Here is a 27,974-nt window from a genome sequence, read left to right as displayed (position 1 = left end):
GATCCCCTGGTTGTCCTTCACGTGCCCGGTGAGCGCACTCAGTATGAACCGCTCCATAATCTTGCCCGGCACCGAGGTCAGGCTGACACGCCTGTGTAAAAACACTTTTTGTTGTCCCTTACAACAGTGGCCAGCCTGAGTTCTAGACGGGCTTTTGTCTTTCTAATTTCCTCTCTGCACGACCTAACGAGACCCCTGTACTCCTCCTGAGTCGCCTGCCCTTTCTTCCATAGGTGGCAGACCCTCCTTTTTTTTCCTGAGTCCCAGCAAGAGCTCCCTGTTCAGCCAGGCCGGTCATCTTCCCCACCAGTTCGTCCTGCGGCACAAGGGGACGGCCGGCTCCTGTGCCTTTAAGACTTCCTCCTGGAAGAATGTCCAGCCTTCCTGAACCCCTTTGCCCTTCAGGACTCTCTCCCAGGGGACCCTCTTAACGAGCGTCCAGATCAGGCCAAAGTCTGCCCTCCGAAAGTCCACGGTGGTAGTTTTGCTGGCCCCCCGCTCTTAACTTCACCACAAACCGAGAACTCTGTCATTTCATGGTCGCTAAGCCCAAGACGGCCTCCGACCACCACATCTCCCACCAGCCCTTCTCCGTTAGTAAACAGCAGGTCTAGCGAGGCACCTCCCCTGCTAGGCTCACTTACCAGCTGCCTCACGAAGTTATCTCCCACACACTCCAGGAACCTCCTAGACTGTTCCCTCTCTGCTGTGTTGTTTTTCCAGCAGATGTCCGGTAAGTACAAGTCCCCCACGAGAAATAGGGCTAGTGATTGTGAGACTTCTGCCAGCCTCTTGTAGAAAACTGCACCTACCTCTTCATCCTGGTTGGGTGGTCTATAACAGACTCCCAGCAGGATGTCTGCCATGTTGGCTTTCCCCTTCATCTTTACCCATAAGCATTCAACCTTGTCATCACAATCGGCGACCTCTATACAATCGAAGCAGTCCCTAACCTACAGAGCCACCCCACCGCCCCTCTTTCCCCGCTTATCCCTTCTGAAGAGCTTATAGCCAACCACCGCAGCACTCCAGTCATGACAGTCATCCCACCACGTTTCCGTGATCGCGACCAAGTCATAGCTGTCCTGCTGCACAATGGCTTCCAGCTCCTCCTGTTTGTTGCCCGTGCTACCTGCATTGGTGTAGATGCACTTGAGCTGGGCTGTCAATCTCACCCCCAACCCTGGCACGCCACCCCTGGGCTCATCTCTAGTGAGCCTGGTTATATCCCCTTCCCCCTTCAGACCTAGTTTAAAGCCCTCTCAATGAGCCCCGCCAGCTCATGGGCAAGAATCCTTTTCCCCCTTTTGAGACAGCCATACTCCGTCCGTCACCAGCAGGCCTGGTGCCGTGTAAACCTCCCCATGATCAAAGAAACCAAAATTCCACTGACAGCACCAGCATCTCAGCCACCTGTCAATCAGGTGAGTTTTCCTGCCCCTTTCAGTGTTCTCCTCTGACACTGACGGGATTGAGGAAAACACCACCTGTGCTCCTGATCCTTCAACAAATCGCCCCAGCGCCCTGAAGTCCCTTTTGATGGCCTTGGGACTTCTCTCCCAAGGCCATCAAGGTCCCAAGGTCTTGGGACTTCTCTTCACTGCCAGCCTGCATAACCAATAGTGGGTAATGTAATACCCATGTGCAGAGCAGGGTTACCCTGGCAAGCAAACCACACACTACACAGGGCACTGGCATCACCAGAACCGAAGAACCTGGCTTCCCAAAGGGGTCCGTGTCAGCACGCTGCGCACGAGCACAGCAAGCCTGCCCCATGTGTGCTCCCCACGCATGCTCCCACGCTATGCTGCTGTCGGCTGGCAGCCTCCACAGGTCACCCCTCCCTGTGCAGGGGACAGGAAAGGACCTGCCACTTCACCGGGAACCCAGTGCATCTTTTTCTTCGGCAACTGTGTTTTGCACCCATGAAGTGGCAGGTCCTTTCCTGTCCCCTGCACAGGGAGGGGTGACCTGTGGAGGCTGCCAGCCGACAGCAGCATAGCGTGGGAGCATGCGTGGGGAGCACACATGGGGCAGGCTTGCTGTGCTCGTGCGCAGCGTGCTGACACGGACCCCTTTGGGAAGCCAGGTTCTTCGGTTCTGGTGATGCCAGTGCCCTGTGTAGTGTGTGGTTTGCTTGCCAGGGTAACCCTGCTCTGCACATGGGTATTACATTACCCACTATTGGTTATGCAGGCTGGCAGTGAAGAGAAGTCCCAAGACCTTGGGACCTTGATGGCCTCCTCCACCATTGACTCCGACCATAGTCACTTGCAGCACCAAGCCACAGCAAGTTAAACTAAATCTAAACATGGAAATAGCGGCATGGACCTCCTTCTCTGAAGGCAATTCTTAATTCAGCCAACAGAGGCCTCTGCCAGCTGTGGCTGCTGGGGCCCTCCCATGGGTCTGTTACACCCATCAGCAGCACTGCTAGCACCAGGAAAACCACCAGCTCTGATGTCAGGCAGGCTGCAGACTGCACGGAGTCTATTTCACAGCTGCAAGTTATGACCTATTTAGTTCCCCCTCCCCCCCCCCCCCCCCCCGCCCCACACTTACGAGGTTATACATCCAACACAAGGCAAGGTGCAGAGAAGGGAAGAGAGTTGGGCTTGCTCTCTCTCAGATACCTGCTCAGTTACAATCTCAGCAGAGCACGAGACATCCTTCTTTACTGCTCTTATCTTGCCCAAGTAAGAGTTCAGTCATCCCCTCTGTACAGTGCTGACAAAGCCGTCCTCACTGTGCCATCCAAGTACCTGGCAAATAAACACCTTCACTATGAATGGTTACAGTTAATGGGTATTTGACTCTGCATTTAGATTCCCCACAGGAGAATAAACTTCAGAAATTTAAGACCAGGACGCTACCAAGCCACACCATGTGCCACAGACCCCTGTGCTAGGTCCAGGTCTCCTCTTCACAGGGTCACTCCAGAGCCATTTCTGAGCTATCTTGGTGCAAGCAAAGGATGTGCCTGACTCTGACATGAGGTATAACATCATCTGAATAGAAACATCGCAACGTGAGCTATCAGGAGCCAGCAACTTCAGGGACCCATGGCAAACTTGCTTCAGCTTCCCATTCAATGCCCAGTTTCCGCTCCTCAACTGCAGTAAAACAGGAACAGCCTAACAAAATTACCTGCTTCTACCACACTTTTAACAGTGATCCTCAAAGCTCTCTGCAAAGGAGGAGCTTCTGCCTTCCTCAGCTTCTTTATGTCTGCAATGGTACGAAATGGGAGTTGCCTTCTGCCGCATGGCGGGCAAAAGCCAAAGCCAGGACACACTGTGGTCCCAGCCCAAGCCTCTTCTCACCATTCTACGCAGAGGCCATGGTGCGGAGAGGTATCACAGCCCATCAAAACACTGGGCTAAAACTCAGTAGATAGGGACCGCGTTTTTGGAACAGACTTCAGTCCCGTCACCTTTTTTTTTTTAAGCTTTTCTGTAAACATGAGCTCTACCTAGTCCATGCCCATTTCTGCTCTCATTGTGCAACTCAGTGCTAAAACTGAAGGCTCTTGTGCAGAGAGAAACAACTTCCTACACTGCATTTACGCATAAGAGTAGAGATCAGCAACCCTACATCAGTCAGAGCTCATGAGCACTCCCATAAAGTGATGCGAGGCCTCAGTCAGGACTCCACCTGTAATACAGTCTCACACATATGCTCAAAGCATCCCTAACGTACATAGCTCCAATACGTTCCCTGACGCATTCTTGCACCTAATTGTGAGAAGTATGATTCAATGAACTGCATCAGAACCATAGAAGTAATTTGCTTCAGACGGGAAAGAAATCGCTATTCCACCGTAAATAGTAGGTTATAGTAAATAGTATATAAATATATATATAAACTACTATAAATATATAAACTACTATAAATACTACTATAAATAGTAGTTAAATAACAAGACTTGACGGAGCCAGTTGTCATGAACAGCATAATACCGGTACCTAATTGCAGGTAACTCCAGCATGCACATCCTGCTCCGAGTCAGGCGTGCCTTGTTTCAGTGCAGTTTCATCCATTCTGAAACCTGATTCCGAGGCTGAACGAGGATGTCCCGCAGAGGAACTGCCCAGAACAGACACTGCAATTTGAAGCCACTGTCTCAATCTGAACACTTCTCAAGAGTATATGAGACTTCACTGTAAACACAGCTGCTTTTTCTGACAGTTCTTCTAGCTGGAAACGCTACCTATACCTAGGCTTGCTACTTGCCTAGACCAACCAGCCTTCCTTCTATTCTGGACAGCAAGGAGAGAAACATGCCACACTATCAGTGCTGGCCCAGTACTGACTTCTAGTCCCAGGCACGCCCACACGAGAGAGAACGCTCAGCAGAAGCACAAAAGCCGTAACAAAGAGCAGGTCAGTGAGAAGCTGAGGAGCAAAGAAATAAATTTCTCTCCTCTCCCCAGCAGCTGTTTCTGGAACAGGCTGTCCAGAGAGGTTGTGTAGTGACTGCCTCAGAGACACTGAGAACCCAACAGGACAGAGCAGTAAGCAACCTGTTTTGAGCATGTCTCCAGAGGTTCCTTCCAACTTCAACCGTTGGGTGGTTCTGTGATCCACATGTAGACCCCTCTGCCCAGGCAGGGGTCCCTGACTACACCAGCTACAGAAACATTCACCCTGATTGCAAGCAAACTCTTCCTTCTGCTAATGCTGTTGATGAAAGCTTGTGTCTTCCCTGACCTTCAAGCTGCATTATCCGCTTTGGCTGCGAAAAGGCGATAATGGCTCCTGACAATGGCAAGAGTCAGCTCTGAGCCAGTGGAACAGGAAATCCCATTTCTCAAGCCCCTCAAAGCCTGCCAGCCTGCCTGGCACAGTTTTTCTCAGCAGCACTCCGTGAGATTACAGCACTAAAAATAACCCACACAATAAGTTGTGCCTTTAGAAGAAGAAAGGACTTGCCCTCAATGTGGGTTTCCCTTCCACTTGTGGCCTCGAGTATCCCCAGACAGTTGAATCGCTAGGGTTTTGTTCTCCAAATTAAACAGGAGCTGCAGCTGTTAAAGTGGTTTTAAATAAGAAGATTAAAGGGTACAACAAAGAGCTAACGTACTTTCCAGTTTTTAAACAAGTGTCTCTCTCCCCTCCCTGTTGTTTTCTACAATAAGAAACTCGGAGCTAAATCTGCTTCCTTACCAAAACACTCTGCCCTTTTATCACGAGCTCACATACAATTGGCTGTACACAGCTGAAATGCAGCAAAGGTAGGGGGACCGGTCCCGCAGACTTCCATATGGAAGACAATCCCCGTGGGCATTCTGCTGCAGCAATTAAGAAAACATCCAAGACTACTGGGTTAAATGCACTGTCCGAATCAGCAGGGAAAAAGGCATACCTCATAGCAGGAGGTGCCAGAATTAGCACTACCTAGAGGCCTTACGCAAGTTTCGCTGTCTTCACAAACACTGGTCTTTGCCTATGCCTAGCGTGAACCATGAACGCTCAGTCATTTGGATCAGACCACTTTGATTAAAGCCAACCTGACTACTGCGGAAATTTTCATGCATCACTAGCAAGGCTTGGACAATTTGCACTACTGCTCTCAAACACAACTGACTTCGTTCTCAGCCCCCAGACTCTACACTGACATCCAGCAATGAGAATTACCTTCATGACTACAGGCTCAGCTGCTCGTTTGACGCATATACACAATTTATTGCTTATATAGCACACATCAGGTACTGACTCAATTAATAACAGTTGACCTTGAGCACAAATACATTTTTCACGTATGCAGGTATCTAAACAAAGTTAATAGCCACATGTGTGCAAACAAACTTACCCTATCTTCAGTTTATACACGGAAGATCACATGCTGTGTTGTTTTCCCAGAGGATATCGGACAGATGAATGTTAAATGTAGTAAGTTTTTTAGGTACTGAGTCCAAGGGGCTAGACTCTCCAAGAGAACCAGAGAGCGATAAAGCTCAGAGCCACAGCAAACGAAGGACAGGTGTCACAGCTCACACATTTCAACAGCCATCACCTGGTAGGGGGTTTGGATGAGGACAACAGCCACCACCTGACAGCAGAGACAATCCAACCAGCTCAGCCAGAGGCATACCAAAATCCTCTGCTGCATTTACTACTTGCCTTCGGATGTAAGGTACAAAACACGAACGGTGTTTTGCAGAGACCACTTTAAACATAAACTCACTTCACTCAGAAGCACAGTCTCTCCGATGCCCTACAGATGCTAACATCACATCAAAGAGCTAGAGGCTGTATTATAACATAGCCAAACAAGGAGGCAGAATAAATACAGGTAGGCCTTAAGCACGAGGTCCTTCACTTTGCAAACTCCTTATTTTCTTCTCACAGCTTTTGGAGACCATAATTAACAATACTGGGGACCCTAACTGTGAATACTACTGGAGACAAAAAGATCATGTTAAGTTTATGAACATTTCTGAGAACCCAGGAAGAAACCGATACAGAAGCAGCATACACCTGCCGCCACACTACCGCTAAACCCCATTCCCCCGTATTACACTCCAGCCCAGCACAACCCGTCCCTTTCAGAGGGGCAAATGATGCACAGCTCACAGTTCCCAGTTCTGGGCTTCCAGCCTTACAGAGACCAAACCCTGCAGCACTTGCGACTCTCCTCATCTGTTGATCGTTGTCAGCTTCTCCACTCCATTCATGCTTCTGCTCCTCCCCCTCATCTGATTTTAGCAGACCAATAAATCCCCCGAAGACCATGCAAACACTCTGGCTTTTTCCTGTATCGGTGTATTTTGTATGAACAACGTGCATGACGTTAAAGCGACTGCACTCCTGCCCCGCTTCGCCCCTCCAACACAAACACCTTTGGGACTTGCCGCACACCCGCATCCCTGCCGCCTCCAGAGGGGAGGCCACCTGCCAGCCCCATGCCCTGCCGCTGCAGCAGGTGCTGGGTGTCCCCCGAGGGACGCTGCCTGCCAGGAAATCGCCTGCTACCACCGCCAGCCTCGCAGCCTGCCGAGGCCTTGCCGCAGCAGGGGTGTCCTTGCCAGGCACCTCCTCTGCCACCCCGGCCCGGAGAGCTTCGGGCCTTTATCGGCACCTGCACTGCTCCTGCTCAGAGCTCCAGCGCCTGAGGCGCACGCCTGCGGAAGGTGCCACAGGCCGCCATCGGGACGCCCTTGGAAGTCGGTAACTACGACGAGGGGCTCCTAGCACACTGACGCACCCCACCCCCCCCCCTTTCCCGCACGCTGCCGTTAACGAGACTGCCCGGGGGGGGAAACGAACCCACGGGGACCAACTCCGGCCGCACCCAGCGCAGACGGGCCACGGCCCGAAGCGGCGGCCGCAACAGCGCGGCAGCCCCTGCTCCCCGCGCCGGGAGGCTTCACAGGCCGCGCCGCCCGCCCCTCCCGGCCCCGCGGAACCTTCCAGATGCCGCCTGCCCACCGCGCCCGCCCGAGGCCAGCGCTGCCCTAGCCCCGCCCGCCGCCCCGCTCTGTCCCACGGGGCCTGCCCAGGCCGCGCTCGGTGCCCGCCGCTGCGCCCTGGCTGAGGGAGGGGAGGGCTCGCCGCCAGCCCCTCGCTGCCCCCGCGGGCGCGGGACCCCGCCTTGGGGCGGCTCGGCCGGGCCCGTCCGGGCGCGGTCCGGGGGGAGGCGGCGGGGGCGCGGCGAGCGCCCGCAGCGATGGCGCCGCAGGGCCGCCCCGGGCTGGGGCCTGGCGCGCTGGCCCGGCCGTGCCGCCAAGCCCCCGCGCCGGCGTCGGGGCCAGCAGCCGGGCTCCGCGGTGACCTGCGCCAAGCCCCCGGCCCCGGGACCCACCGCCGGCGGCCAAGCCCCCAGGCCCGGGACGTACCCGCGGAGCTTTCCCAGACGCGACTGAGGGCTTGCGTTCGTGGACATGAACGGGACACTCGACAGCTGGTATCTTTACTGAATGAATTTATTGGTTTTTGAACTAAAGTTGCTCACAGTTATTTAACAAGGGATACATCGGAATTTTTTGTCCATTTTAAACCATTAAATAACGTCGGTTTGTGTCTGTCTATGTGTGTGTGCGCGCGTGTGTGTGTCTTCAAAGTACAAAATAGGAAGGATAACAAGAGGTATTGCTTTCGTTTATTCTTATATCTTGTGTAAGTAATCCCCTTCCTGCTTGTACCACATGGGTTTTGCTGATATAGGTATTTTTAAATTATTATTATTATTTTGTATTGAAATCCCAGCCTTTTGTAGAGGTACCATGTAACAGAAGCATCGAAATCTATACACAAGGGGAGAGAAAAGAGGGAAAAGAAGGACGGGGGTGATGGGAGGGGAGCTCGGAGGAGAAGCAGAGGGAGGGCGGAGGCAGGAAAGACAACGAAAGCAAAAGAGACTAATTTACAGCAATGTCATGCAATTAAAACTGCCCCCCTCTCCTGCACCCTTGCCTCCCCCCCTCCCCAGCCGTCACCCCCTGGTGTCGACATGCACACAGCAATACGAGAGAGAAAAGTCTAAGAACAGGGAAAATAAATAAATAAATAGAACAAAAAAATAAAATAAATCCCTCCCATCTGGGGGAATGGGGAGACGGGGCAAGAGTCAAAGGTCTTTGCCCCAGTTGTGTCTTTAAAAATTCCTTTTAATCTTTGAACCTATGTACAAGTAAAACTGGTCCAAGAAGGGGGAAAATGATTAAAAAAACCAACGACGACAACAACAACAAAAAAGAACTCATCCAACGTTATCATTAAAAAAGAAAATTAACTTGCGATACAACGTACACCCATAAGAACCCAACGAGCAGCAATCGAAGGTCATAAAAGAGCTGAACGCTAATGCTAAGCCTACATTCTTAAAATCTCAGTCAAGAAGTACTTCTCACTGTGTTTTGTCTTCCACGCATAAAACCACGTTTTTTTCATTTGTTTAACCTTTGAGCTTGGGCCAGAATAAGTTACACTTGGTCACATAACTCTTGAGGAGGAGGAAAAAAGGCGGCGAGTCTTCTTTCTCAAAGTCACAAGATGAACACTTACGGGGTTTCTGTGTCCTTTTTCCCCCTCCTCCCCAAAATAAATAAGAATCAATGTTGCCTCTACACAGTTATTAAACAGAAGATATATCTAACAGCTTATCTTTTTAAATATATATATATGTATATATAAATAACCAAGACCTAATAACTGAAACACACACACAAAAAAAAAGGTCCCCATCCACCCAATCCCACCCTCCTCCCCTTCAAAACAAAACAAAAACGTTATAAAAATATCTTGCAGTAATTTTTAAAGTTTACAGTAGCTTTGTGATTAAGTCTCCCATTGCCCTGACTCCACCTTGTCTTGCTCTGATGAACTAAGTGCCAGTGATTTGCACACACACACACACAGGAAATAAAACCCAAGATAAGTCTCTCTTCTTCCTCCTCTCCATCTTCATTTTTTTCTCTTTTTTTTTCTTTTTTTTTTTTTTAGGAAAAAATCTCCCAAGCCAACAAATGAAACTGGTAACTTAAAGAAATAATAATACTGATACCAATGCAGCACTAGCAACACAACAATTGCCTCTAAATGCAGGGTGTGGTGGAGGATCCAGCTGGTCGAAGAAGGTCCCAGTGCAGTGGCACAGTGGCAGGGAGTTGACAGGTGGGGAGGAAGGTGTCGAAGGAGGAGCAGCAGTAGCAGCAGCAGCAACTGTGCCTGGTGGTGGGAGAGACAGTCCTTGGCAGAGTCTTGTCCCCCTTCTTTGCTACCAGAAGTTGCCTTTTCCCTAAGTTTTAATGTTTTGTTTGTATGTGTTTATTCATTGAACCCCCTCTCCCTCCTACGTTTACTCCTTTCCCCTTCCAGCAGGTCAAAAATCAAAATGATACACCAGAAAAAAAAATCATTTTGTATATATATATGTATGTATGTATGTTTATATATAAATATACACACATATATACATGTATATATAAAAAAGGGGGCAAAAGAAAAGGAAAAGGTGGTGGGGAGAAAAATAAGGTTAAGAAAATCCCATGATGAAGCTCCCCAATATTGTCTTGGTTCAACGCTTAGTTTTGAGTTGCTCCTGGCTGGTTTCTGATGAGAATGCGCTCTGGATTCGTGAAAGACTGCACTCCCGCTACACCCGTCTCCTTCCCCGCACCCTCCCCCTCCGGGCCGAGTTCACCTGCACGGACAGAAGTTGCCAAGGGGTAAAGGTTTCACTCCGACAATTTGCAACCTCCTTTCAGCCCAGACTCTGCAATCCCATAACTGAGCAGATCTCGCTTGTGGAGCATCAAAAAAGAAAAAGAGAGAGGGAAAAAAAAAATACGGCGTGCACTGGGGAGGTGTTTGGGGAGAAGTGGGGGAGAAACCCACTTCCTGAAGGGAGAGGGGAGGCTGGGAACCTCAAACAGGACTGGTCCTTGGACAGTCTACATCGGTTGCCTTCCGTCAACAAGTGTCCGCAGAGCACAGAAGGTGAAGCCGTGGCTGACATGTTAACTTTTCGGGATAATTCCTGGTAGCAGAGCGGAAACAAGTGGTGTCGTCAGAAACACAGAGAGAGCATCAACAGAACAAGAAACAAAACAAAAGAAAACAACAACAAAAAAAAAAAACCCAAAAAATCAGGAAGGAGAAAAAAAGCAAAACATCCAAAAAAAGGAAGGAAAAAAAAACCCAATCAAAAAAACCACAACCCAAGATCTGGTGAACTGGGTTTGTCATCTGTGCTACCTTTTCTTTTCTTTCTTTTCGTTTCTTTTCATTCTTTCATTTCGTTTGTTTTTGTGTTTGTTTCTGAGATATATATTATATATCATATATAAATATATATATGTATATATATACAGTCATTCCTTCATACAAAATTTGTCTATAGACAGTTTTGTACTGTTGTGGCAAGGTATATACATCCTTCTAGTTTAGAGGCTAGCTTGCTAAGGAATATTCTTTCATTCTTTCTTGCTTTTTTGTTTTTGTTTTTTCTAAGTTATTTAATTTTTTATGTGTTTATTTAAGGTTGGTCTTGTAGGCCGACTGATGAGACCATCTTTGCCTTGTCTTTGCCAGCAGGGTACTTATTGTCTCCTCTAGACCCATAGTCATTAGAACCGGAATCGCTCCGCTTGCTGTTTGCGCTATGCTTGGTTGGCGTGCCGGGGGGATGGCTCACCTGCCCGTTCTTCTCGTCTGAAAAAAGTTGTTTAATTACGTCAAAGAAGTTACTCAATGGGCTGCCTGGGTACACAAAACAGAGGAGACAAAAAAAGAAAGAAAGAAAGAAAGAAAAAAAAAAACGAGAGGCAAAGAGAGAAAAAGAGGAGAGAAAGAGAGAGAACAAACAAACAAATGAACAATGGGGTTTTTAACAAGAAGAACATGATGAGGAGATCCAGAGCCACGTGCGTGGGGGTGTGTGGGGGGATGAAGACAATGAACAGGAGGAGGAAGAGTGTTTAGGATGGAACACCTACAGAAATAAAGAGGCTGGGAGCACAGAACACCTAGGGGCGAGGTCCTACTTTTCTCCTGAGTGGGGGAGCACTGCGGTCTCACCTAGGGGGAGGACACAGTACTGTGAGGCTGAAATAGTTCAGTCTGTTGCTTGGAGTCACTTGGCCACTCCGCACTGAAACGTCAGTGAGTGTAACGCTGGATTCAGGCACATCCCATCTTACTGCTGCTGTTAGAAACACCGGGTATTTGTACGTGGTCGCTAACTGACGTTTCGCTTTGCAGGCTTGCTAAGCTCCCTGGCTACATTGGGCTTTCTTTGCTTGCATTTTATTGCTTTCTGAGTATCTCCTTGCTCACCTTTCAGTCACTCAGCCTGAAGTATGTGAGTGCTCCAAGGGAAACAGCATTTGAAAAATGAGCTATGGCTGACGTTGAGTATTGCCATCTAGATGTGCAGTTTGTGGCTTGTACTTGCAAACTTCTAAACACCTACAGATCCTTCTTACAACAGGTACCTGGAAATGAAGATGCTGAGTACACTGTGGAAGCAGGCTGTTATGCATCTAACTACTTCTGTGACCTACCAGGGTCAAGAACTACTTCCCTGTTGTCCTGAATTTGTGTTCTCTCTACAGTACAGTCTCTATGACGTTGACATTCACTCCAGAGGAGTTAGGAGCCAGAGAGGGGCGTAAGGTTGCGTGCTAGTAGAACAGGTATCTCATTAAGGCAGCCGCTAGAGCAGGTTGCAGTATTAATGTGGGTCGGGCACTGTGCACATCAATACAATCTTTCATGCCGTTTGGACCTCCAGAGGATGTGTGGAAGGCCATACCTGAGGAAAGGTTCTGGGTGCTACGGAGGGAAAGGGACCAGCTACTACTGGAAAGGTAGCCTTTTTGGGGCATTTCTAGTCCCTTTTAATTTTCTTGGATTGGTGGATTAATCTTGATCAGACATAGGAGGGGTCACAGTAAATCATCTGAACGAGGTTATTGAAGGTGTTTTTTATCTAACATACATCACAGAAGTGATGCCTGTTTGTGATCATCAAAACCCCATGATGCTTTTCTCAATGTTGGCACTGTTGGCTCCATTATTCCAACAAATTCAAATAATTTATGTCCCACCTCAGCAATTTCATTCTCCAGCTCCCAGAAGGAAATGGGCTCCTTGTATCTGCCTTTCAATGCTGTGGTGTGCTGTGAAGAGTGGAACCTTTCGTCCCGACATGGGAACACACAGTCGGGAGCAAAGGGGTTTCCTCATAGCAGAGACTGCCATTTATCCACAGTTGGTGGACACTGGTGGGTTGGTAATATAATATTATACTTCACTTTCACTACAAACATAAGCAAACTAGTTACTACAGCAGGCAAGTACTTTCTGTGCACGGTAACTTGTCTGAAGAGCTTGCTGAGTGCTTTCTTATTCTGTAATGGAAAATGCTAGACAGACACCAACTGCTCTTACGCAAAGAAAGAGGAAATACAGAGTATTTGTGCCCTGCAAAACTGAATGTGTTACTCTTTTTTTCCCACCCTGTGTTAACCAGGTAGTTGCTGCTTTCCTCTGCATGTTAACAGGCCTTGTCTTCCTCCACTTGCTGCTTTGTGGTTAACTTGCTGCTGGCCCTGGATCTGTCTGCATATTCAGTTACAGCAATGCCACAGGCAAATGGCTGTTAGTTTCTGGAAGGGCATCATTCACCTGACTGACTGAAGCCTTAGAGATGGGCCCGAACAGCCAGGCAAAGCACGTATCTCCATTTCCGGCTAAGAAGAGAAGGGCTATCAAACTCTCAGCCCTTTCAGGGTCAGACCTCCGTGAGCTCCACCTGCTTCCTTCCACATGCATCCAAATTCTTTGGAAGGGACAGATCTGTTCCACATCTATGACTTCTATTTCAGGGATTTCCCTAAGCCTCCCTAAAACTGGTTTAGGTTTGTGGGTGCAAGCTCTGCTCAGACTCATTTCTATCTGCTCAGATTAATTTCTACTTCTTTTAGGTGGATACTCTTTTTCAATGAAAATAAAGAAAAAAAAAGAGAGCAAACACTCAGCCTTGAATGCAGGAATGTGGGCAGATCTGGTTCTTATGTGGCTTTGGACCCCTCATCTTCATAAGCAAATGGAGTCAGCAGAGAGAATGAAAAAGAGCACTGAAAAAAATGCTGGAGAGGGAGAGACTGCTAGGTTGGGAGAAAAGGGGAGGGAAGTATCTCTAGTTATTCAGCTGAGCAGTTTATTCAACAAGCTTAGAGGGAAAGAAGAGGGCAGAGTAAGCAAGGCCCTGCAGGAATCAGGTAGGTTTTTTGTTTTCAGGTAGACAGGAACAGTAGACAAAAGTACAACTTGCAAGAATGGAGCAATAAAACATTTAAAAAATTATATTTATATATCTTGCATTTGCTGAGTCCCGATACAGGATTTTTAATCATCCTATTAAAATATGCAGCCCCTGTTTCATCCACCCTTTCTCCTCCCCATGCCCTACCGGCTTTCAAGTGCCTGGAGAATTATTGCAGCAGAAGTATTTAACAGTCTGCTTTTCTTTGCCTCTGTCACTACTGGATTCCTTACAATCAGCATTTTCAGGTGAAATTTTAATGGGAGGTAAGGAATCCTTAGGGATGTTTAAAGAGAGCTACTGAAAAATAAAATAGGCCATTTCACTAACCCTTTCCTTCCTTTGCCTTTTGTAGTATCTGGACTTGTAATTAAAGACTAGGTAATAATGCTCTCCTGTCCTGCAGTCAAGAAAGAACTGATCCTACACCAAGCAATACAGACAATCACTGCATTGATGTTGTCTACATAACAGCTTGCTGGCCTGCTCTCAGGCTGGTGTAGATATTGGTCTTTGGACAGACAAAAATTCCTCACATTTTTCTCTGGAGATATGTAAACATGGGTCAGCTGTGCTGGGAGCATGAAAATGGTGTGTGGTGTTGCTCCTCTTAGTTCTCAGTACCCTTTGGGCTTATACATCCAGTAAAACAAGACTTGAAAATACAGTTGATGATGGATTAGATTAGCTTTTTCAGCAATCTTCTACTAGTAGCATTCAGTGCAAAATGCGTGGTAGGCTCTTACACCTGTAAGTCCATGTGGGGGCCTCAGAAAGGCTGCCTCTCTTATTTCAGAAAGTGAGATGACACCCCATTTCCTCTGGATGGGGATGAAGGTTTGGCTCACTGATTCTTCAAAACTTCCCTGCTGTTTCATGCATCTATAACTAAGGTCTTCTTTTCCCTTGAGAGCAAATGTTCATCAACACAGAGCAAAGAAAGCATGAAGGGTAGCAAGGGTCAGAAACCGTGAGAAGGATCAGAGGCAGGTGGGGAGGTTCAGAGCATTAGGTTTACATCTATTAGGAGGAGATGGATATGTGCATTTTTGAGTTAGATCAGGGAGCTGTACGCTGCAAGATGGGAAAAGGGAATGGGTTTGAAAACAAGCACTGAAGCTTATGAAAGGGTCATGTATTGAAGGGATGCTATAGAAATAATTTTATGGAGAAGGCACTGGTTTGTGGCACTTGTGTGCAGCACTGTCATGGCCAAGTATCACGAAAGAAGTCAAAACTGTGAATGCATTTGAATACAACAGGCACTAAAAGGAAGAAACAGGGCTGGAGACAGACACAGAAATGTAAAAGAGCTCGGCAGGTGGCTTGTATCAACCCTTACAGCCCTCAGTACTTCATCTGCTGTTTGTAGGACGTCTGTCTGACATTGACCTAGCCCCAGTCGTGTCACAGGTTTGAGAAGCAAAGTGGAAGTGGAACACCCAGGGAAGAGAGGAAAGAGAAAATGAGGTGATTCACTCCAGGCACCAGAACTGACACCAGGAAAGGATGCACCTTGCAAAGACCCTGCTCTGACCTTGCAAAAACTCTGTCTTGACCTTGCAAAGACCCTCAGAGTCCTTCACAGAAAATAACAGGAGGTGGTGAACAAGAAGCTTCAGGACAAGCTGAAGGCTTCGGTCACTGATTAGAGCCTACTGTTTTGTAACATTTTAAGACAGCCAGATAAGGACTCGGTCCTCTTTTCATTGAAGCAAACAGCAACACTCCCATGGACTTAATGGAAGCAAACCCTGAGGCACGCACTTCTCCTGTGAAACCATCTCTCTCAAGTCTAGGTGTTTTGCAGTGCTGAACACAAAGTTGCACAAAACAAGTATGCCATCTGAGGGATTATCCTCTGCCTTTCCTTTCTGTATAGCCTGAGAAATTTTGGGTTTCTACATTTTTAGCCTAGGCTTTGGGAGAAAGTGAATGGGAAAAGATAGATCTCCACTGGAAACTGAGGCACCCTTTGTCAACCTGGCTTCTCATATTCCCTTGTTGCTTTCACATCTTTTCTGACTGTCTTCTGCCTGCCTCTGCTACTGAGGTTTTCTTCCTATACTAATTCCTTTCCCTTTACCCCTTGTCTTTTTCATCCCTAGCTTGCTTTGTATTTCCCTAGCAGATGTGGTTTCAGTGAATCATGTAACAAAAATCCAACTTCTTTCACATAAAGCATTGAAACACTCTCTTGATGGGTGATAATCCATTCCCTTTCAAACCCATTTTGCTACTTGGACAGAGTTCTAGCCCTCTTTGTGAAGACTAGGCATTTCTTGCCTGTTTGCTTGGTTTCTGTTGGCAGAGTCCCTTCGGCCTTTGAAAACAGGAGACTTAAAATATAGATCCCACTTCAAGAGTATATGCAGGGAAAGGGATGACAGAAAGATAAGAGACGCCTGTTCCTCTCTGTTAAGTTGTAGTATCATGTAGGAGTCTTCCTCCAGATTAAAGAGCCCCTAGCCTAGGCATTGTACAAATACAAATCAGAGAGATGCTGCAATGAGCTCACCAAACACTGAAGAAGGCTACAGAATTTTTTTCTCCTTTAATGGTCGGATGTATGAGGCTTCCCTCTAGACTGGAGAATGGTGACAGAAAGGCCATTGCAATGTCTTGCTGGAGGCCATCACATGGAACTTCCTCCTAGTCTATGAACCCATCCTAGGCCGCCTGAAGTGAGCTGAAGAAACTGCAGAAATCCCAAGACAGGTACTTGTCTAAAAATACAGGAAGTCAGGAAAGCGTTTGAAGAAACATGGATGTGGTTTTTACTGGATTTATAAACTGTCACAACAGATTGACCAGAACAAGTTTCCCATTTATCTTTTTCCCCAGTTAATTACCTAACGGGGCAGTTGTTTGATTTCATTTCAGTTTAGGACTACAAAATGCAGACAGACAGTCCACAGAACAACTCCAATTTCTTAGCAGGGCACCTGAATGGCAGCTGGGAAAGGTGACTTCTAAAAGTAACAACAGAGCTTATTTTCCAGAGTCCTTAGACTCTGCCAGTAAAAATGCCAATTGAATACAGTGTTTGCAGAAACAGACTGCTGGTAGGAACTACTCAGATTATCACATACTGTTAGCGCAGGTGTCTGTGCTACCAGCTGAAGGTGGGAACTTTCAATCGCTACACACCTGGGCAGATCGGAACAACCAACCTGACATTTAAGTGCTCTATAACCCATCCTTGTTATTACTCCCCTAAAACATCCTGTCTCCTCTGCAGGAGGGTGGCCCAATATTTGTGACTAGCCAGATGCATCCAGATGGCCCTTCTGCCTCTATCTTGCACATTTTCTCTCTCTCATACACACACAGAGAAGCTGAGATCCCGATCAGCCTGTCCTGTCACAGACAATATAACCAAGACAGGTAGCTCTTGGGTAATGAGTTAGAGAATGGTGAACACAGGCAGCAAAGACCCAAATAGATGAGGCATATTTCCTTGCTGAAACCCTCTGCAGAGCTAAGGCATGAGTAATTAATCAGAAAACAATTATTCAGTGTCCATTTACTGATGAATAGCTCTGGCCAATCCAGCACCACCACATAACGTTCAAGTAAGGAGACAAGATGACGGAGAAGAGGGAATCATACATTCATTTGGACAGTTGGTGGCACTGAAAGAGCAGACAAAGATAGTGGTGGGATGAAAAGATGCCAGATCCTGTTGTGGAATCATGCTGTTCTGGCAAACTGGCTGGTAAAGGACTCAGCCCAAGAATTCTTTGTATCTGCCTCTCCTTTCACAAAGATCTGCCTGCATAAGTGTGTGCTGAGATGGGAAGCTGACGACCTACACTTGGAAAGCCATAGCAGATGATGGTATTGCTACTACCCATTCTCTTACAGACTTCTGCTGCTTCATTCCAATTTTTTGTCTATAAAAATGTCAGAAATGTACCGGCACTTAATAATATAATTTTGTCCTTTTCTGCCAGATGGATGTTCAAGTGTGATCTTTTAAACTCTCTGACCTGTTACTAAGGAGAGAAACGACCTGTGTATGCTGGTGAAATTTCCTCATTTCCTCTGAATCAATCCCTTCAAAATATGATTTACTATTCTGGGGAGGCCATCTCAAATTTACCTTAGTACAGCAAGCATATACTCACATGGAGTATCCTGAAGCACTGCCTGCCATAAATAAAGTATTGTAATCTTAATTAAGAGAGACATCTTTGTGTTTTCTGCATTAGATATTATTACAGAGAACAAGGAAAAGAACTTGTACTGGTCAGTAAAAATCTAGCCATAGCTATCAAAACAGGATCTGATATGTACCAAATAGTTCAATACATCTGGATTCATCTTTAGTGCCAAGTTGCTATTTTTGTTGCTGCCTTCTTCTACAGCACAAAACCATGAGTCATGAATTGGAAATGTCTCCCCAACACAACACTAGAATGAAGAGACAGGACTGCAGTGTGGGGGGAGTCAGCCATCCACTTGGAGAGCTGAGAATACTAGTAGAATGGGCAAGGATAACTGGGACACCTGGCTTGAAGTCTTTGGAAAATGTGACTTATCTTACTTATCGTGATCCACCCACTGTAAATGAATATGTGATCTTTCAGGTGGGTCTTCTTCCTTTAACCTCATTTTGGGTCACAATTTAGACAGAAGAATCAGCCATGCTTCAAAGATCAGTAGCCAGAACATTTTTCAGAAACGCTAATAAAAAAAATGTTGTTCTCACTACCTCACAGTGTAATAGTGGTGAGAAGAGCCCTTCAGCTGAGAGGGCAGCATGTTTTTTTCTGCAGGTTTCAGCATCAGTGTTTCTGCCATCAGTTATGACTTTATGAACGCAAATCACCAACCTCCTCTTCCATCAAATAGCTACCTCGTGAGAAACAGGATTACTCTAATTAATGCCAGCATGGTTCAGGATCACTTCCAAGAGCACCAAATACAGATATTTGCTGCTGCTAGTAACACCAGCAGTCTCTAAATTAGCACTCACAAAGCTACGTGCTGCAATTGCAACCCAAATGTGATGTAACCAGTTTTAAACTACAAAACGTCTCCCAATTTCTCAAGTAGCTTGGGATGCTATTGACACGGGCTTGTGTCTGTATGAATCAAACTGTGATTGCAAGGAGCTATGAAGAGAAGCCTTTACTGCAGTGCAATTGCTCTGTGTGCACAGAGGATGATTGGCCATGGGGGACAAGGTCAGATGGCTCTGAATAGGAAGCTATGTCAAGTCCTAAACACTGGAAGCAAGAGATTTGAGTGAGATACATTGGAATGATAGGAAAGGCAAGTGGATTTGCTGTGCTTCTGCTTTGATCAGATCATTTTGGTGATAGCCACTGGTACACACAAGGATCCATAAAGCTTTTTGTTTAACTCTGATGCCAGGAATCAAGATTTCGAATTGTAAGCAGCAACACAGGATGTTTAGGAATAAATACGAGCTCTTCTGGCCAGCCTGTTGTCACAGGATTATGGTCTAAGACTTTTCAGGAATGTATGTTTGTGCAGTGCCTAACATGATAGCATGATTTGACTGGAGCTGCACTAGTTATACATACTAATCTTTTCCTCCTCTTATCATCACCCAGTTCCATGGAAGTACCACTGATTTAACCGAAGACTTTCCTGAGAGTCAGGAGGGATGGAAAGCAACAAGCAAAGATTACCTTACTTGGAAATAAAATTCAGCCCCAGACAGCTACAGTGTGGAGACTGTAAAGTTTACAGACTCCCTGGTAAGCGTTAAGAAAAAGTCAAGAATAAGGCAGGCTTTTCAGAGCTTTCCGCCAGCAGCCAGCACCTTGGCGAAACATACTTAGTAAGGACTCCAAAAAACTGGGAATGGCTGGGAAGGGGAGCTATCAAAGGCTATATGCCAGCTTTACTACTAAGTCAACCAATGAAAGAAATTCTCAGTTCACTATTTAATGGACTTAACGTCATTAAAGTTTGTAAAGACAGACTCTTTTCTGAATGAGGACTACTGAAATGGCACTGTGGGCTTCTGTGTGGCGTACATCAATGGCTCCAGATCCAATGTGCTCAATCTACAGTGATACTTGCTTTCTAATTCCCAGCTTTGTGGTTGAGGCAGGAAGGCTTTCCAGTTTGTGTATTATCTAGATTTTTTTTTTTAATGTAAAGGCTCTGCAGAACCTATTAGAACCTCATTGTCAATTATAAAACCTGTGCTTCAGTGAGATTAGACATAAATACCAGATTAGATGGTAGTAAACAGTTCTCTCAATCCTGCTGCAAAAGAAACAGAATCCAGCTCATTCTTTTACAGCTGTGTTGATTTTATAAAGCTTAGCAGAAGCACACAAAGTGATAAAGCTTATTTGTCACTAAACTGATTTGGCTCTATATATACAGAAGCAATAGATCAGCTAAGTCAGAAGGTATCCCTTCTATCGGCAGTTTTCAGGTTACAGCTGCATTTTAAATGTAAAGGTTTTAAATTTACAATGTAAATTTAATCTTATAAACAGATATGAAAGGCTTCATGGAAACCAGTTTAGTCTTAACTGACAACAGAAATGCCCATTCCCCTGCTCAAATGGGTGGAAATATAAAATATTCCACCCCAATATGCATTTCAGCTTTATTATGAGCAAAATTATTTTCTTCTCTTGTGAAATATGAGTTGGCAGCAGTTTTCTAGTGTGCACAGGTAGGGTTGATACAGCAGCTGTTATGTCATTTGGATATAGGCAGCTCCTATGACACGCCTCTGCTGTTCAACATTAACTTGTTTTTCAATGCCAATGGCTATATGCAAAATCACTTCTCAGACTGATGACCACTGCTAGCAGAAGATGAGATAACACTTAAAGGACTAAACAAATTTGCCTTGCTGTTAATTATAACATTCAATGGTTTCTAGTGGCTGAAAAGATATTCCTCATGCCCACCAGAGCTTTCACATGGCTGAGCCAGGCACAAAGCATCTGATTAGCTCTTCCTGCTCCAGTATTAACTCTCTGGCAAAAATGACCCCCTGTGCTCACTCTCAGAATATGGAACAATGATGAGGTCAAAAGCCCACACAGTATAGTTTTTCTTACAATAGTTTTTGTTACTAGATAAACATTGGGTCAACTTCACAGAGGGTTCCCTGTCCTCGAAGTCATGAAATAGCTCTTCACTCATATGGGACGGTGGAATTCAGCGTGGTGCGGTCACAACCGCTTATGCCGTGTCTGAGCACACCAAGAGGAACATGATTTAAAGGAAGCAGCTCCCTTAAACCCCTATAACCCATCCTTTGTCTTCTCTGGATATATGTATGTGCTCTGTCTGTGCTGTAGCTGCCACAAAATAGTCTCCCTGCTGGCCTTCACCTTGTCCTCTTTGTCTCTTGTTGGATTGATGCTGGCACTGTGACAGCTGGAGGGCCTGCCTGAACTGGGAGTGAGCAGTAATGTTCTCTATCTAGAGAATGCAGAGTACTGGCTGGTTATCTGTATAGCTCAATTAACTTGCAAGCAATCAGTAGAATCAGCATTCCGGTATTTTTGTATGATGTGAATGCCGGATCCAGGCAAGAAACAAAGGCTTGAGGAAGAAGATGGATTTGCTGTGTGATGCCTTCAAAAAGAAGCTGGAGGTCTGCCTACGAGGAGATCAGAAATGGTATAACCCAGAAAACTCAAATTAAGAAATCAAGCAAGCTCCTTTCAGAGCAAAGGAAAAACTCCCACAAACAACACTGCAACTTAAACCAAAGAGATCATCTGAAATACAGAAAATGGGCCAAATTCTGCCCCAGTCACACACACATAAACCTAATATTATCTCCACCATGAGGATTTTCCTTTGTTGTTACAGACTCCACAACTCCAGGAAAACTTTGCTCACTTTATGAAGAGATGAGACAGGAGTCACAGGTCCAGCTGGAGAGCCATACTAGCTCAGTGATCACTTCCTCAACAGATTGCGTTCCCTTTCACAGAGATATCTGAATTCAACCTAGATGCCAGAATGGAAATCTGAAGAGAACAGACTTCCCTTATTCAGAACCTTTCTGTAGAAGATATAAGTAATAACACAAAACCCTTTCTTACAGTATTTAGGTATTTCCACTATTGTATTTGGAGGAGTCAGCAGAGGCACAGGTAATGTGAGAAAGAATATAGTCCATGTGTGCATGGAGGGGAGGGAAGGCGAGGGACAAGTTAACAAAATTTCATGGAACCCTAAGCAAGTTGAACTGCAAGTTTTGCAGGAAACTTCCCCCCCCCCCCCCCATTCCTAGCAAAATTCTGAATCAACAGTAGGTTCACTACTCCTCCAGCTAGAGACGCAACATTCTACCCCAAGACCAGACTGAAACTATTGCAATTTAAACTAGCTAAGTGTTTGACAGATAATATGCAGTGCGTCTTATGGCAGATTTAAAAGGGTCTTACCCCAAGGATATCTGGGGAAGAAGGGAGTGGATGCAAAAGGGAATGAAGTAACATAGCAATCCTGTCTCGATAAATAGCAGGAAACCAAGGGAGACAGCAGCTAGCAGGGCAGCATTCAGCTTCACTGCAGAAAAGGGACTGAAGAATCATGAATCAAAGGCAGCAAGTAAACAAAAGAGGAAAAAAAACAGGAAAGAAAAAGAAAATCACTGGCCTGGGTTACAGTGAGGGAGGGAATCTCGAGGGCAACACCACACACTCGTGCTATGAAGGGGAAAGCCGTGGTGGAGCCTGTGCATCTGTGCATGGATGGGGAGGAACAGAGTCAGGGGTATACACTTGTGTCCACCAGGTAAGTGAAAGACATAGTGTTACGGGGTGGGTAGTCCTGAAAAGAGCGTGGGAGAGCAGGGATAGGGAAGGGGAACAGGTGGAAGGGACAGGACGGCGCGTTGTTATGTTGCTCAGCAGGGACTGGGGAAGGAGAAAAGGCAGAAGGGAAGGAAGTTCTTACCACATTTGGAAAGTCTGCCAGTCATCAACTCCATACAGTTAGTGGTGTCTGGATCATAGAACGGAAAGAGGAGGGAGGGAGGGAAAAACATAAAAAAAGGTTTCCATACCTCTGTGCATAAAGTAGTAACTTAGCACATTATTAGCTGAAGCAGGAAACATGTACACATCTTGGTCTTTAAACAACCCAGGCCAAATTCTGCCACCCACTGTATGCCAGTGCAAACCTGGCCCTGTGACTGAGAGTGGGCACTGCTTTAGTCCCGCTGCTTCCACTCACATTTTTATCACTGCCATAGGTATTTATGAAATGTAGGAAATCTTCTGCCACCACATTAGCAAACTAAAAGCCTTGAACACATTGTTTCACCTGGCCAGCTTTGCAAGTTAGCCTTCAACAGCCAGGAAATGCCCAGCCAGCTGATCTATGTACATCAAAAACCTGGAGAGAGGGAGGAAATGCAGTGCTGTGCTATTGGACGTGGAATGAGAAGGCTACTTACACAGCTCAAAAACATCTTTGATACCTCTAAGGATAATTTCCAAGTCCTCAACATAACTCTGCCTCTCTCATTCATGTGTAGTCTCTTACTCCTCTTGCTTTCAATGTCACTACTCACAGGCAATAGAATTACTTCTGGAAAGAGTGGCAGAATCTGGCCCTAAGACATTACTGTCCACTTTGTGTATAGCTCCCATTGCCACAGCCTCTGAGTGTGTCTTACTCTGGTGCGATTAGCAGAAGGAGCTCTACATGTCAGCTTTAAAGCAGAAATGACCAGCCCTGCTGGACACTTCCATGTGGAACCTGCTGGCAAGCCAGACCTGCTGCTGTCAGCCAGGATTCCCTCACGTCTGGGATCTAAATCATTGTGTCCATGAGTGGTGGGCAATGTGGAGCACCTACTCGCTGCTGAGCAAGTGGCCAACAGTTAAAGCACTCAGTTCAGTCTCAGATCTCCTCCTACCTGGCCTCTTGATGAACGGCAGGTATTCAAGAAATAGACTTTTTGGAAACACGCACATATATGCTGAAAATCCCTAAATGCTAGGAAGCTCTAACTATTCCCTATCTACTGAAAAGTCTGCAGGAGAGCGGGAAGGATAATTTCTCAGCATTCCTCCCCTTAAATACCAAGAAAAGTAGTTTCAAAAAAGGGGGAAGGGGTGCTGGATATGCTTGGGTAGGCTGAACCCATGCTAGAAGAGCATGGATATGTATGTTTTCTGATGCAGCCAGGCCTGTGGGGCATAGATCATCTGGGAAAGCACGGAGTAGAGATGGCAGGTGCTTGGTCCAGTGATACTGGTCAAAGCATCTAAGTAGCATTTATACTCTTTCCATCCCCAAGGCTAGAGGCAGGCTGGGAGGGGTCAATGGGAGATGATACCCATGGAAGGTCTCTCAGAAAGGCACAAGATTGAGAGAAAGAGAAAGGGCAAAAAGGAAGGAGGTGGAGGAGAAGAGAGGATTCAAGAACTGGAACAAGGTATCAAGAGGTGTCAGAGAGGCCAGCAGTTTACCTGCCTTTGACATTCTTTGGCTCATCTGACTGAGTGAAGGCAGATTAAGCTCCCAAAATGCATTTCTCCCTGACGATGCCTAACAGGTTTAAGAAATGCCTACAGCTGCTCATTGAACCAACAACCAGAAGTCAGTCATGGCTTTGTATCAGTTTTTTTCTTTAATAACTTGGAGAAGTTTGTTGTCTCATGCCTTTTAGTGGCTCCTGTCCAGCCCCCTGTGAGTCATCTGCACCTTGTTGTAATGCAGTCTAATAAAGATCTATGATGGTAGAGCTCAGAGTATTCACCCAGTCCTTAGCAGAACTTACCCTTTGCAAAAACACGTAAGAGCAAGGAAAGTCTCAGACATAACCAAAAGATTGTTTTTGACTCCCACCTCCAACACCTGGAATTTCCCCCTCGTGTATCCAGACTGACTGGCCACACAGTAACTAGCAGTCTGGAAACTAAAAAGTTATTATTTGGATAATGTCAGAGTAGGTAAACATTTTGGCTGGTTTACTAAGATTCTCCTGAAATTGGTATTTCAGTTTTCTTGTTAATTTTAACCAATTAAAAATAATCACGTCCTCTTAAGTTAACACTTCAGAATACTGTCTTTTTTATCAAATTCACTTGCAGTCAGTATAGCTCTTTTTAGTATTTCATTTAAAGCTAATTGTGTAACAGGTCTACATACATTAATTGTGTGTTTAGAATACAAACTGACAGATCTACAACAAGAAAAATGTATTGTAACACAGGCTTTTTGACAGCAGAACATTTTTGGCTCTGTATCCCATTTTGTTCCTAAAAAACTCAATTTGCTGGTTATAGAATTGATTTTGATGGGTAAGAAAAAACACAAGCCCTTTTCTGAAATATAAGACCATGGAAAAATATCAAAGGAACACTAATAAAACCTCTAATTTGTCTTTCTTAAAACTTTTATGCACAACTATAATTTGCATTCTCTGTATTGCCACGGCCAGTTCCAGGAACTGCACAGGAATTTATTGTTATTTTTAATGCCTTTGCAAGCCATGATCAGGTGGCTTTTCCCCCATTCCTAAGGCACAGCAAACGTGAGCACACCAGAAACAGTAGCTCATACCACATCTCTTGAAAGACTAACAGAGTTAATATGCCTTCAGCTTCTCTGTTATAATAATTACTTTAATACTTCTTTCATTTCCATCATATTGTAACATCTGCTTTAATAAATACTCTATATGATAGAATATTTCATAATTTTAAAGTAGAATTTTCGTTCTAATTAGAAGGGCTTAGATTCTTGGCAGTCAGCTTCTGCTCATCGCTAATAATCCATAACCCAGTGATTGTGGGATCCAGGTGTTATGTGAGGTAAATAAAGCCAGGGTCCAAAGGCCTTTAGCTGTCTGAGAAGCGTTGATGGGTCATGTAGCTGCATTTTTAATGTGTGCTGTTTAATTTTTGAATTAAAGCATAGTGTCAGTGTCAGATCTTGATCCTTCTGATAAGAAGGCAAATCCTGATTTCACAGAGACTGCTGGCAGTCACTCATACTTTGGATTTGACCAAGACTTTCATAAACGACACCCAGTTCAGTTCATTAACAGATGGCAAATGCTGTGGTTAAAATAAGACTTCCTTCAAAAGGCCAAACAAGTTCTGAATCCATTAAAAATGCTAGTGTTCTGATTAATTTTCTTTCACGATTTTCTTTTTTCTGTAATTTCTGTGTTTTTACCCTACGTAAATTTCACAATTAAGCTGCCTGGTTTGTGATGCTTCTGATATCTCTGAGACTTGTCCCAGCCTAGGAAAATTCACCCAAACAGCTGCTCCTCTGAGATCTCCAAATCCAGGGCTAGATCCCAGAAAGCACTGAGCGTCTCCTGCTGAATGCTCATAGTCCCCAGTAAACATTTCCATTAAGGTACATGATGTCAAGGGAGCCACAAGTTCATCTGGTCCAAGGCAGTTATCATTTAGATTGGAATTCCCCCAGTGTTTGTGTGCTTATTTGAAATGCACTGATCTCCTATCAAAACTCTGGAGAGCTTGGACTTTTTTCTACATGCTTTATTTCAGGACTACTCAGTTAATTTTAATGAGGTCTGTTCAGTAATAATACTAAAGCTGTTTAGCAAAAAACGAGAGCTCTGCCAATCCAGCCAGGCATTACATGGCACCTTTTGTAGGTGGGAACCATGACAGCAAGATGAAGTGATTGTCCCAGACACGACGAGGGTGGTAAGACATAAAGGTTTGCACAAGAATGCAGGAAACGATAAGCCTGGGACCTGGATGAGCCCCAGATAAAACTGTCTTGCAGTCCAATTACAAACTGGCATTTGCATAGCCCTGTTTTGAGTATGTAGCTGGAAGTTTACCTTGCAAAGCACTTCATCTGCTCCCTACTCCCTTTTCTGTCTTGATGATAAAATCCTTCACAGATTTGGAAACCATTAAGTTTCTTACTAAATTTTTGTAGCAAATTAGCCAACCTACAGCTCTTGTCAGCCATAAAGACAGAACACCCAGAACTGACAGATCCATACTCTAGCAAAATTTTTTGAGTCACGTGAACATGTTTTGCTTCTTGAGATGTACACCAGGACAGTAACAGAGCTTGGGTGCATATCCAGAAGATACACACAATGAGCAAGAATTTACACTACCCTATTTTGAAGCTGGATATGATCTCTAAACATTTGTTTATGCTGATAAAAGGCATTTCCAGCAGTAACACTGAGATGCTTTAAACTTTGAAATGCCAATGGTTAAAATCTGACATGAAGGCAATAAATATAATGAAGAAACAGAAAACCGATTACGAAGAAGTTGTAAAGGCTATTTCAGTATTGCTGATTGCCCAGAACACGGGAAAATGGGAACAAATAAGAACATGCAGTACCCCACACTTAAAAACAAAGCCCAAAGAGGCAAGAAAATATTATGGAAATCAAAACTGACACCCTGTGAAAAATCACAGACAGCTTTTGCATGTCCCTATCCACCAGCTGTTTCTATTACTCTTCTGTGCAAAGGCATTGGAGGAAAACATATTATGATTTAATTGAAGGAGTACTGGGCTGAAACAAAGGCACAAATCTGACATATTTTCTCCCATGGAGAGAGATCCTTTTATCCCACCAAAGGGCAGTCCTGCCCAGGGTTTACTCAAGTATAAGGCTCCTGGACGGAGCCATACATGGACGAGAGACAAGGCCAGCTGCTCTCAGAGACAGTGATACTCACTCTTGATCCAAAAGGGACTGTCCTTTCATGGCTTCACTCGGCTTAAAGGATTTTGTGATACAAGTTACAAGAACACACGGATAGCTATTCTGGTTCAGATCAAAGGCCAAAACTAGCCAGTGCTCTGTCTCCATCAGCAGCCATACACAGATATCCAGAAGTGTAACAGCAGGCCAAGCATACAGAACACTTCCTCCTAACACTACCTCACTCTCTCACCACTTTCAGGTCAGAGATTTCCTTAGCCTGCTCTGTTTAGCAATCCTCGTGAAGATTTCTCTTCCAGGGAGTTGTCCAGACTCCCTGTGAGTAAGACGTACTCAGGGGAAGATAAGCATTTGCAAGGTCCTCAGAACCTGCTTCAGTGAGGAGTTCCACAGGTCATACATTACATGAAGATATACCTTCCCGTTTTTTTTTTTGGTACGTGGCTTCCACTAGTTGCATATGATGGCCTGTAGTTCTTTCATTGGGGAGAAAAAAATGAACAATCAATCCCTAGCTACTTGTTCTATGCCAGTCATGAGTCT

The 27,974-nt window shown here is 45.4% G+C and overlaps 1 protein-coding gene across 1 annotated transcript in view; it reads right to left on the bottom strand.

Annotated features, from left to right (window-relative positions):
- Nucleotides 1-9,701: 9,701 nt before the first annotated feature.
- Nucleotides 9,702-27,974, bottom strand: part of BRSK2 (BR serine/threonine kinase 2) — a 343,747-nt gene continuing 325,474 nt past the window's right edge. The window contains 5 exon segments of the mRNA XM_075425697.1: nt 9,702-10,178; nt 10,180-10,290; nt 10,292-10,480; nt 11,138-11,202; nt 22,694-22,741. Coding sequence (XP_075281812.1) covers nt 10,026-10,178; nt 10,180-10,290; nt 10,292-10,480; nt 11,138-11,202; nt 22,694-22,741 — 566 coding nt within the window. The 3' untranslated portion in view covers nt 9,702-10,025.

Source organism: Opisthocomus hoazin, chromosome 7, assembly GCF_030867145.1.
Source record: "Opisthocomus hoazin isolate bOpiHoa1 chromosome 7, bOpiHoa1.hap1, whole genome shotgun sequence".
Lineage (NCBI taxonomy): Eukaryota > Metazoa > Chordata > Aves > Opisthocomiformes > Opisthocomidae > Opisthocomus > Opisthocomus hoazin.
The sequence above is the reverse complement of the archived record's forward strand: the minus strand, read 5'-3'. Positions and strand labels throughout refer to the sequence as shown.